The sequence below is a fragment of the Mycetomoellerius zeteki genome, unplaced genomic scaffold, assembly GCF_001594055.1.
Source record: "Mycetomoellerius zeteki isolate Tzet28-1 unplaced genomic scaffold, Tzet1.0 scaffold151, whole genome shotgun sequence".
Classification (NCBI taxonomy): domain Eukaryota; kingdom Metazoa; phylum Arthropoda; class Insecta; order Hymenoptera; family Formicidae; genus Mycetomoellerius; species Mycetomoellerius zeteki.
The window spans coordinates 277,592-290,204 of record NW_017256458.1 but is presented as its reverse complement, the minus strand read 5'-3'; the positions used below and the strand labels follow the sequence as shown (position 1 = coordinate 290,204).

At 35.1% G+C, this 12,613-nt stretch overlaps 2 protein-coding genes across 8 annotated transcripts in view; both read left to right on the top strand.

Moving 5' to 3' along the window:
* Nucleotides 1–2,711: 2,711 nt before the first annotated feature.
* On the top strand, nt 2,712–8,114 carry sqh (myosin regulatory light chain sqh). Of its 3 annotated transcripts, none has more exons than XM_018444556.1 (4): nt 2,712–2,787; nt 6,533–6,746; nt 6,896–7,109; nt 7,514–8,114. In XM_018444556.1, exons 2-4 carry the CDS (start codon nt 6,557–6,559, stop codon nt 7,632–7,634), a joined length of 525 nt encoding a protein of 174 aa, XP_018300058.1. In that variant the 5' UTR covers nt 2,712–2,787; nt 6,533–6,556; the 3' UTR covers nt 7,635–8,114. The 3 variants fall into 3 exon arrangements, with proteins under 3 accessions (XP_018300058.1, XP_018300060.1, XP_018300059.1); XM_018444558.1 differs by having other exon boundaries at nt 2,739–2,791; nt 6,547–6,746; XM_018444557.1 differs by lacking the exon at nt 2,712–2,787 and adding an exon at nt 5,441–5,587.
* Nucleotides 8,115–12,204: 4,090 nt separating this feature from the next.
* The window catches only part of LOC108720524 (uncharacterized), a 68,448-nt gene continuing 68,039 nt past the window's right edge, over nt 12,205–12,613 (top strand). For 2 of the 5 annotated variants that reach the window (XM_018444582.1, XM_018444584.1), the window contains exon 1: nt 12,422–12,488. The gene's annotated coding sequence lies outside the window, so the exon portion shown is untranslated. Of the gene's footprint in view, nt 12,489–12,613 lie in introns of all 5 variants that reach the window. The other 3 variants (XM_018444585.1, XM_018444583.1, XM_018444586.1) reach the window with 2 other exon arrangements.

The following is a 12,613-nucleotide window of genomic DNA, read 5'->3' as shown; positions in this document are numbered from 1 at the left end:
CTAAAGTTACGTTCAATTGTTTATACGAATCATATCACGAATGATGCACGAAAATGAAAAATTAATTAATAATTATTAATTACGCAAACTGTATCAATTGTGAAAGTAAGAATCGCATACATTGCTTTATTTGCATGAGAGTATTTATTAACGTTGTTTTTTTATGGCTCGTGTGATACCGTTCGAAGAATAATCGAGACTTATATTCAAGCAAGAAAAAAAATAAAATAATCGTTATAAGTGGTTTCAAATAATTTTTCCTTGCTTAAAAGGGAGTCTTGAGTTTTCAAATGAATATTTATATCAAAAAGGTTTTTAATATAAAACCTCCCTTTCAAGCAAGGAAACATTATTTGAAACCACTTATAACGATTATTAATTAAAATATTTAAATAAATAATAGAATGCGTGGATATCCTTTAACCAGAATAACTCTCAATGCGTTAATTTTCTGTTAAAAATATTCAGTACATGGCGCGGATTTCGTGTAACAAAAAGTTATTACAAACTAATAATCGCTTATTGTAACACGATTGAAATATCCAGAATATTCATGAGCTGAGTGTGTGCGTAACGAATAAAAGTAAAAAGTAAAGTAAAAAAGCCTATTTGTCAGAGAATATTGAAAATGTAAAAGATATTACTTTACTTATCTCGTAATATATGTACGTTAATATTATAAATTGTATTATTTATGAGAACCTAACGCTTAAACGTCCGGCTATTGGGACATTTATCTTATCTGTAATTTGCATGAATAAATGCGAAATCCGGAGCGACTCGTAACGCAACCGTCTTCCTCCGAAATCGCCGAGCGAATGCTAAAATGATGACGTAGTCCGCGCGACGCGATCCCACTCCTCGTTATTCCCCTGGCGCTCGGCCCCCCCTCGCTGTTCGCCGTTCAGACATCCTACCTGGCGCTCGGCCCCCCCTCGCTGTTCGCCGTTCGGACATCCTACTGTCGTGTATGAAAAAATATTCACGGTTTATTCAATTAAAACGTAATTAGTAATTATTCGCGTGGATGGTATTTTTAATATTTCAACATTATGTCTCAATTTTCATTATTCTTTTTAATGATTTATATTTAAATAAAGGTTGATAATATTCTTACATTCTTTACATAAAGATACACGTAAATTTTCTTAATATTGCATTGAAACAATTTGAGTTAAATACTTTTTACTAGCTTTTTTGACTAAAAGTATTAAATGTCTTGTTAATCATTATCTAATTTTTTAGCTAAAAAATTAATTTATGACACTATTGCTGAATAAATTATTCTGTGTTTCAAAAATTCTTTAAACTTACGTACAATGCCGATTATAGCTCGGTAAAATAACTGTTAAGACTTATTTAAACACATAAATATATTTTACTTTTATGTCTAATGCGATTAAAGTAATGTAACAATTTCGTACAAATAAAACCGTAATATTGACATCTTCTGTTAAAATTATTTTTCTAATTTTAATAATGGAAACAGAATTTTAATAATAGAAACAATTTTAATTATGGAAACAGAATTAGCAGTATCGAGACTTTTTCTGCCATCAAAAGATAAAATTACAGAACAACATATATATTAGTCTCGTTCATGGTCTTATATGGTTGCGAGCCGGCACAAGATGCATTAAATGATCCATGTATGGTAGCGATTCTCGATACAGGGCTGTAACAACTTACGGATCATGCCCAAAAAAATTCTAATTAAGTTAATTGTATTCCACATTTATACGTGAGCTATGGCTATATCGCAAATATTTTTTTCCAACAGTCTGTACAAATTATATTATTTCTAGTAATCACAGCGTGATTATCATTTTACTGTTTGCTACGATGTTTTAAGAACATGAAATATCTCGATGTAAATATATAAGCCTGTTGATAGGCGCCAACTTGCGAAAAATATTGGGGGGCACTGAGAAATATTAGGGGGGAACACAACAATATTCACTTTTTTGCGGTGCTACTGATAGAAATAAATCGCTGAAATAACTAAAATCTATCAAATTAGTGAAATTTTTACCATTTTAACGATTTATTTCTATCAAGAGCATCGCAAAAAAAAAGTATCAGACCTGCGTGCAAGAACTTTATAGCTAAAAAGAACAGATCTTATCTGTATGCGCTTTTAAAAAATTCCAAATTAAAATTCGATTCAAGAATTCCATTTTCATCTAACACATAATTTTGCGATAAAAAAACAAGGTTTTTTTATCGGCTTACTTTCGTTTTTTTCATTTTGGATCGAGTTAAGGAGCATTTATACTGGCCATAATCGTATATATGCCGTATGTCGTAATTTGTATAAGCAATTGATTAGTCACAGTCGAATATTCCTCTCTTACAGTCAAATGAGCACGAAATACTCGACTATGATTGGTTAATTCTTACAAATTACAACATACGGCATACGGTTACGGCCAATGTAAATGCTCCCTTACTTTTCGTACGTGTTCATCAATGAAAATACGATTCAAGCAAGAGGCCTTAAATAATGACCGAATGAAAGAGCGATTCGCGAATATCCTGCGAAGCGGAGGAAAAATTGGAACACAATTCTAACCGATGACCTGAATTCTTTTCGATCCGCGATTTTCGCGGCTTACGATTCCGTTTTCCTGCCTTCCAGCGCTTCCAGCAGATGGTGCTGGCTCAGCAGGTTGACGGCGGGTGTGGTGAATGGTTACGGAGTGATTCGTAAAGTGATTCACGGTGTGCTTTGTGAGGCTGAGATCCGCTCTAGCTTTAAGTCCCATTTTCTCTCGTTTACTGTTACTGGTGAGTACGTTTCATTTAAATTGTGGAATAATCGGACTGAACGAACAAGTTTTCACCCCTGAATTGTAGTACGCGTGACGATGTTTGACAAGGAATCTCATTCTCGAAAGGGCGGCCATTGTCGTTCGCAAAGCATTTGATGCTTTCCAAAATCTCGTTTGATTTGTAAAACCTAGAATCGTTATTCCTATTAGAACAGGATGTGCGACAAGTAGGATGGTTCTTGACCAGGTTATGTATCGATCGGAGAGATGTATGTGAGGAAGCGTGTAAACACAGACAGATGCAGTGCTGTAGATAATGGAGGACGCATCACGCAGTGAGTGCAATGCATTCAAGATCGGTGCGATTATTACATCATGTTAGCCTCTCGATGCATTGTTGAAAATAGAAATATAAAAAATTTTTCTGCCGTGGATGTAAGTTTACGACGAACAGACTAAATTTATTCCAAACTAAACTTGTGTCAATTCCGACTCACAATGTACCAAAAGTCTACGCTAATCGCGACGGCACTGGGCGCGAGAAAGATGCGAGATTCGAAGGAAAAGTAGGACGCGATTCGAGGGGAAGTAAGCGCATACTTGAGTAGACTACTGCAACTGCAAAATTCATGAAAGACGATTGCGAAAGAAACTTCGTTTATATTTAAATTTATTAAATTTCAAAAGAGTATATATTTTAGTTAATTAAAAATCTCAGGTAGATATATAGAATATTTTTATACGCGTACCTGAAAAAATTTTTTAATAAATGTGTTTATAAAATTATTACAAAACACACGTGTTTTAGACTAATATTAGACCAATATAGTCTATTCTTGTTGTGAGACCGTTTTAAGAAATGTCTTAAGATACATACGGTTCTCTGATTAGTTCGTGACATCTTAAGATTGTATTTCCCAGATAGCACAGAATATTTATGATGAACATTCATAAATATTTATTATATGATAAATATTTATAATCTGAGCAATCTAAGACTACAAAAATATATGACTGATAAAAGTTGCATTAACGGCGAAAAAAGTGATCAAAGTCTCACTGATCTCACTGATCTCACAGATGCTTTGAAGCGTTTGATTGACTAATTAGAAGAAAAATTTTTACAAATTGACCACAATTAAAAATGCTTTAAACCCAAAATCGCGTGTAAAAGACATTTAAGAACACGAGGAGAATAACAACTCCTTAGGATGCACTCGGAGAGACGCTAATATTAGCACTATTTGTTCCATTCTATCTTCATCGTTCATTAGACATAAAACAAGGATACAATGATACAAATAGCGCTAATAGCATCTCCCCGAATGTACCTTTAGTCGTGCCTTCTTTCTCGTCCAAGTATTATTTTTATCCCCTTTTTCGGTCACGTCGGGTATCGTAAACTGATTATTCGAAAATAAATACCAATGATGATGGCGACTTGGCAACTCGGATCGTCTCGTCGAGATACTTGCTCATTTTAATTTAAAAACAATGCGTCTTTGTTTCGCTAAAATCTACGATGGGAATTTATGACTATGGAAAAAAAAAGAATTGTGATTTAATTTTAAGCAAACAAATTCGATTCTTATGATATATGTATATGTATGGAATGTACACGGTCTGTTCAAAAAATTCCGAGACTGATTTTTTTCTAGACTAAAGTAATTACAGATTTATAAAATACCGCAATAGCGCTTTCTCAATTCGATTGCCACAATATGGCAGATCTGCACTATGTGCATGATTCACAATTTTATGTTATTTCACGTACACATCAGGTGCTGCTAAGTGCTACTGTTCTAATCTGTGCAAAATTTTCGAGACAATCATTGGTATTTTGTTGTGTTTAATGAAATGTGAAGAAATAATGCCAGGTTGTAGTATACATCACTGCAAAAACAGTAGGGAAAAATTTTGGTATAAAAAAATGAAAGCACGATTATAGCTCGACGGGCTTCAAAATGTATGAATAAATGCATCGTTGAAGTCGGTCGCTTTTAAAAAATACTGATATGACAACAGTCAGATCAGGGCGAAACACGTTCGCTCCGACCGAGCTTTGCTCAACATTGAAAATGTTGAGGTTGTTGCACGTATAATGTGTATTTTCATCTTCTGAACTGTACTTATATGTACCTTTGTGTACTTTTATGTACTAAAACTTAAACAACAAATCCGTATTAGACTAAAGAATACGGCATATAAATTAAGCATTCGTATATATTTCTTTGTTCATAAATAAACTGATTGAAAGGAAAAAAATTAATTTATGTATTCTATGGTTTTATTTTCTCAAATAAAGTACGTTTGCACAAATACATAAGTTTGAAATGGCCCGGTCTTTTCCATAAAATGGTGGCGAGTTTATGGTACTTTATAAACCTAGTGACTTTATTCTAGACATACTAGTTGCGCCATCCATTGGGGACTTGTGAAATCTTTTAATGGCATCATTCCTCTGCAAATGTGCATTGGATTCAGCTGGCTATCATTATTCTGTGCTGAGAACGAGACAATCGAATTTTTCCAGATTTTTTGATGTTCTAAAAGTAATTATGGAGCAAAGAACAGATTAAATTTAATTTTTAAATTGGGAAAACAGCTACGGAGACGTTCAGGGCCATGAAAATTGCTTATGGTGATGAATGTCACGTTCGAAAGTGTTTGAATGGTTTAAAAGAGAGCCAAGAATTGTTTGAGAATGATAGAAGGCTTGGACGTTCCATCACGAGTTTGACCGACACAAACATTGCTTTATCCACAAGGAATTTGGTTCTCCGTGTACCACCGTGAACTCCTACTTCTATCTAGATGTAAGTACTGGATCATCTTTGCAAAAGAATTCGACATGTTCAACCAGACCAATGAAAGGAAAGAGATTTTTTGCTGCACGACAACGCATCATGCTGCTAGAATTGTGACTCAGTTTTTAGCACGAAGACATTTCTGTGCTACACCACCCTTCATATTCGCCTATTTAGCTCCGATTTTTTTCTGTTTCCTCAACTCAAGTTACACATGAAAGGAGAACGCTACTACAATTTAGAGGACATCCAAGCTAATGTGACGCGAGAATTGAAGAGAATTTCAAAAGAAGTCTACAAAATGTTTCCAAAAGTTATATGAACATAATCGTTGTATTGTAATCGTTGTATTGAAAATTTATTATAAGAAGACTATGTAGACGTAAAAAAATTTTTTTTTTCAATTTTATATTTTTTAAACCAGTAATCCTGGAACTTTTTGAACAGACTGTGTATATGTATGGTCTGCGAATAAGTCGCGCCGGAAGGTACGGGGAGTATTGTTTCTATCAGAATGTATACACACTGTCAGAATAATTTATTAGTTTAATCCGAAAATATACATGTTCTCGTCAGTGAACTGTAAATATTTGCGAATTTTTGCTAAGAGAAAAACGCTGTTTTAAATTTTTTTCCCTAAATGACACATCTTGCACATCCAAATACATGATGGTTACAAATAAAAAGATTTACCGATAAATATTAATAAAAAGATTGATTTTCCGCTGATTTTCCATATTATTTATAATTCAAAATTACAACAGTCGACATCTTACATCAACGGGCGTCTGCAATTCAAATTTATTGAACATGTACAATATATAAATTTTCATAAACGCACTTCTTTAAAGGAGAGAAATATCGAATAATTTGTATAATATATTAGATTCGTCTTGAGACGGAAAGACTTCTTAAGACTGCCCAAGAAATCATGACTAATATTTGAATTTTCAGTAGGTGCAAACGAGATTATTGAAGATGTCTTCCCGCAAAACTGCCGGTCGCCGTGCCACCACGAAGAAACGCGCTCAGCGTGCGACATCGAACGTTTTCGCAATGTTCGACCAAGCGCAAATCGCCGAGTTCAAAGAGGCTTTTAACATGATTGACCAGAATCACGACGGATTCATCGACAAGGAGGATTTGCATGATATGCTGGCCTCTTTGGGTAAATAAAAACTTCAGAAAGATAGATACAAAGAAAAAATTGAAGATATATCCACGCAGATTTATACAAATGTCGATGATTATTCAGTGCCTTTTAGATTAAGGTAAGACATAGGTAAAACATAAACAGAAATAAATAATCTTTTATAGGCAAGAATCCTACTGATGAGTATTTAGAGGCGATGATGAATGAAGCACCTGGACCTATTAATTTCACGATGTTCCTGACATTGTTTGGAGAGAGACTACAAGGAACTGACCCTGAAGATGTGATCAAGAATGCTTTTGGTTGTTTTGACGAGGAAAATACTGGCCATATAAATGAGGAACGCCTTCGTGAACTGCTCACAACGATGGGCGACAGGTAATTACATTTTATTGCATTTTATAGTTTCAAAACTGATCAATTCAAGACTACGAAATTATTGTGATTTATTGGATTATTGTGCCAATTTTAAAGAAATATTTACGAATAAAATTTAGCTTTTTAGGATACAGATTTTATTGCAGAAACAAATAGCAGACTAAGGCAATAATTGGCAATTATCGACAAATTCATAAAAATATTATCATACGAATAATAATTATTGTACTCTTAGATTCTCGACCTTCCCAGGTTGATTATCACTGTTAGAGTTGTAACAAAGATTTTTATCAAGATTGCAAAAAAAAAACATTAAAAGTCGGAGAAGGCTCTATTACAAATAATTACCGAAATCAATTGGCATTTTTGAATGATTATGCAAAATCAACTTGCTTTTTTTTTAGATTTACGGATGACGATGTAGACGAAATGTACCGCGAGGCGCCGATCAAAGGTTCTATGTTTGACTATTTGGAATTCACTCGAATCCTGAAGCATGGCGCGAAAGACAAGGACGAACAGTAGTGAGGATTTATCTAAAAAAGTTTATCGCGTATCCTGACATGGAATCTTAGATAATATTTGGAATTTGTCACACGCCTCTCGCGTTTTTCGATTCAGCGAATTAGAACCACGAAATATTATCATGAGTAATTTTTTTCTGATTTTATTGATTAGAAAATTATGTGCATACACACCGAACAATTTCAAATCGTAATTTGTATCAAAAATTATAGTTTCGTTTTCTTGGAAATATCTACTCATATTTATACTTGTCGAATTTGAAAATATAAGCTCAACAAGTATAAGACAAATTTAGAAATGTGAGGTGTGTATATATATCGTGTAGAAAAACTTTTTTGAAGTATTCAAAAATAACAATTTTTCGAATGATTGCTGTACAGTCGGTTAAACATGTAAGATATTTATATACATAATGCAAACATGTAACTCTGTTGTAGATTCAGCATTTATATTTTAATATAATATTCTATTGCATACGAACTCGTCTTATTTATTAAACCATTTGGAATTTTGTCCTAAAACGTTTATGTATGTGTCTGTGTATATATATGAAATACTGAATCTAGTTTAAACTTAACGGGAACATATAATAGATATAATGTCCGATGATATGGGCCTCAGCACAAAAGTTGCTTTCCATTTATACACAAGTGAAACAATAAGCTGAATATTTTATACTCAGATTAATGACGTCACTATTGCTTACTTTGGTAAAAAATTAGCACATGACACAGATTCATAAACTCACTTTTAAAGTGAGTTTACGATACTCAGTAAAGCACACGGTCTCGATCCTGTGCAAATTGTAGGTAAAAACTCAGTTGAATCTCACTTATAATGCAAAAGGAACGCAAAAGGAAATTTAACCGACAATGAGTTACAAGTGAGAATTATCTGAGAATAGATGCAAATAGAAAACAATTATTAATGGTCATAATTGAGTCGTGAAACATAAGTTATAAGATGCATTCCATTTCACGCATGGGCCGCATAAAACGCAGCTCGTCACAATTGGCTCATTCCGTTTCTCCATGCGCATGAAGAAATGAAACAAATCGCATGCAACCATTGCGGTCCATACGTGTTCATGAGTACTTGCTGTAAACAGACACGGATGTCTCATCGTGCCGTTAAACTTACTGCCGATTATTACCGCTAAAAATTCAGTATCGGATACGTCGAACACCCATAATTTGTCATTTACATAAATTTGTAGTTTTTTTATCTTAGAAGTTCTTTCACAATAAAGTTCTTTCTTTCAGACACAATCTCCAATTGCTAGTGTGATACCGTGTGATACGGGCATTACGCTGCGTGCCGTATAGACACCATGCGCGCATGATCTGTCGATTAAGTGTATGTAAAGCTTAAAAGTTATTTGACGAACTTTTGTGACATGATCTGACAGTATTGCCTTCTTATCCTGTGAAGGCAGGAGCTAATAAATAATAAGAAGAAGAGAAGCGCATGAAGTGAAACGGAACGACTTCTATGCTCTCTATGCGCATCATGCATGAAATGGAACGTAGTCGTAGGTCAACGCACAATGGTTTTGATCAACCTATACAACTATGGCTTACGTTCCACGATTCAGTTACGGTCATTTTTGTGCTTAGACTCTTAGAATCCCAGAGCTGGATTGAAATGAATTGATATCTTAGGGCATAAATTCGTGGTAATTATTTAGAACGCCCTTCATTTCAATTTTGATAAAATTAGACTCACATTCGATGTATTTGTACTGCTAGTATTTTGCTATGAGAAGATTGAAAACGTATTTGCATTCTATGATGCAGCAAGTTGAATTCCGTAGCTATATTGCGTATGCACTCCAATATTGCTAAGACTTTGGATATTGATTCAGTTATGAATGAATTCATTATGAAAAACAGTATTCAGTTTTTTCAACGTTTACTCTAAGTATCTCAACAAGTTAAACGAAAATATTTCTATGTATAAGAACTTATTATTAGAAGAATTTATTATTCGTTATTTATTATTCTGTTATGGTCTTAATATTGAAATTCTATAAAGAAATCTATAAAGATATCGTGATGTAAAAATAATAATGAAAATTTTGTTGTGCCCCTTTTCTTTACGTTATCCACACATGCCAAATCAACAAGTCGATGCTAGCACAAAAAGGAGTACAAGGATTATACTTTCATTTTATTTTTTTTATAATATAAATATCAAAATACAAAAATACCTATGTAAAAATACTAAAATTCAGTTTTTTATTGAAGAAACTGTGTCTTTGTCATTGTGTACAAGAGATTGTGTCTTTGTTATTTTATATAATTTACAGATAAAATATAAAATTGACCTATAATTATATTGTAACTATTTTATATTATTTAAAGTAATCTGATTTTAAAAAATTAAAATGTTCTAATTTAATAAAAATGTTTTTTTCAAAATTAATTTTTTATTTAACTTGAGTTAGTTCAATCTTAACGTAACTGAATTAGTTTTTTGTTCATTCAATTTTTAATTTAACTAAATTTTATAAGCTGTTAATTTTAACTTAATTTAGTTTAAAAAAACATTAACTTATTTTTGGTATTAATAAAGTGAAACGTTTAGTTTTCGAGAAATAAGGGATTGTTTCTTTAAGAGAATTATATATATCGGTGATTTTCCTCTATTATGTTAAATTTTAATGGATATGTTAAAAATTCAACATGAAAAGTTTAACAAAAATCGGTTCAACCGAGGGTTCAGTACAAATATAAAATATTTTTTATTGTGTACATTTGACTAAATTATTTGTGAAATTCGGAATAATTACTAAGTAGAACTTCCAAAAATAGAAAATATTTTATTTCAATTTCTATGAAATGCATTCACGAATGTCGCGTTAAATATTTGCTAAATCTATTTCTACGTTACATTCGGTGATAAATATTTGAGTCTAATAGTAATATCATGTTTTTGTTACATGCGTGACGCGATCGTTGCCACACAATGTTTCATTACTAATTATAGAATTAGTATTCGTCTTGTCTTATTGATAAGAACTAACAATAAAACAATATATAGGGTAAGCACATGGACATACTCTTTCTATAAAGTAAAAAATATAAACCAATGGGGATAAGGTCTATAACGGTTGAAGGTGAATCTGTAGTACTTAAATATTTAAGCACTACAAATCCAGGTTTGACCGTTATGGGTTCTATTTCGTATTAACTGTATATATACTCACATACGGTCCGATAAGATGTTTATTGTTTATATATCGCCTTACATGTGACCTGAAAAAACATAAAAGATAGAAAAAGATAAAAAATCAAAAAGTAAAAGACAAAATATAGAAAAAAAGAAAGAATAAGATAGAAACGTAAATTATCAAATAAATAAAACAAAGTTATAATTTACCTTGACAAGTAATGTGATTATAAATGAATATATTATTTATGAGTATACATATGACGAGATTACAAACGAAAATATTAGTTTTACAATTAGAAAAAGATTTGTACGTGCACGACAGTAAATCGTTCCTGATGCCTACGAAGCACTATGAAGTGAGGCGCGAGATGACAGTCGGGCGCGCGCATGCGCGCATCGCGCATATATCCGAACTCCGACTATGCCGAACGGCACTTTCAGTGTCAGAAAGTATCAGTCTTCTCTTTACCGCGTATGGGATTACGTCGCGGATACGCGAGCGGATGCACAGCCGTCCGTCCCGTCTTCGTGTTCGCTCGGTCCGACTCGTCCGAGAGTTAGCCCGGCTTCGAACCAGTTCGAGCAGAGTCGCCCCCGCTTTCTTCGCGCCAACGGTAAATAGAGCGGGGCCAGCTTACTTCGCTGTGTAGATTAATCGACGGGGCTGCAGAGAGGGCTCTCTTCCCCAATCCCCCTCCCCCGCCCCCCCGCGCCTAGTCGCGAGTGCATCGTATATTCGAGCGACGCACCGCGCGTCACGGTCGACTTCAGGGCAGTGATACGGCGAGAAGGTAGGGGAACAATATGAACTCGATCGTGACGAGGGGACCGCGCGGCCGATGTTCCTGCATCGAGGATTCTAGTCCCAGGATTCGCGCTCGACGCTTGCCGTGAAGTACGTCGCGTGAGTTCGATCTTCAATCGCATCGAAGTGGCGAGCGATTAGTCGCGTCCTGCGTCGCAGCATACATATACCTTGTGTCACCGTTAAGATGTACCCGCTGGGAGCGACGTTAATTCACGATTACGCGGTCTGTCGACAAATAATAGCCGTTATCGAAGCGACGTCCTGCAGCGAGTGCAGCGTCACGACACCGCGCGAATACGTGTGTTGTCATCGATAAAGCGACGCACCGATCGCGACGTTACGTCCTGACGTCACGATATTTTCCTGTCGGAAGTTGACCGCGGATGTTATTCGCAACAATCGCAACCTCATCGAAGACCTCTGGAACGAAGATCGTGCAACGTTACGCAAATATTCATTATGAAAGTAATTACTCCGGATTTTATGATACTTCAATACGAAACGAAGAGTGGGATACTCCGGTACATTTTCTAGTGATCGTTGGGAATTCCAAACTAGAGTAATACGACGAGCGTTTCTGTTGTCCGGCAGGTCAATCCAGGAACCTGCGGTGTTTTGAATCGAAGAAAATCGCGGCGAAAACATTACAAGTGAAACCTCGCGATCGCGGTTGGATTGATCAGTGCGCGCCGAAATCGCATCGTCGAGGCTTTCCCCCCGTCGATCCTCACGAGTGTATCGGATGCGTGAGAAAGTGCAGCTGCAGCAGTAGCAGCAGGGCGTCGGGAGGAGAGGTTAGGCGAGGCCGACACCCACCGAGCGAGTCGATCAGCTGTTTCGCGGTGCCGACATCATTGTCGTTTCGGACGCAGGTACGTGTCAGTTTTTACTTTTCTCATTATCGGTCTTGTGCTCTGAGCCCTGGACGAACGATCGAAATCGTTGTGTCGAGAGACAAGTGTCCTGGCGCCTGATATCGATCGGCGAGCGTTTAATA

What these genes read in the sequence shown, in the direction of transcription:
- sqh (XM_018444556.1), top strand. Translation starts at nt 6,557, where the DNA reads ATGTCTTCCCGCAAAACTGCCGGTCGCCGTGCCACCACGAAGAAACGC. An exon ending in TGATATGCTGGCCTCTTTGG is followed by an intron (nt 6,747 to 6,895) that starts GTAAATAAAAAC and finishes AATCTTTTATAG; the next exon opens with GCAAGAATCCTACTGATGAG. An exon ending in CTCACAACGATGGGCGACAG is followed by an intron (nt 7,110 to 7,513) that starts GTAATTACATTT and finishes CTTTTTTTTTAG; the next exon opens with ATTTACGGATGACGATGTAG.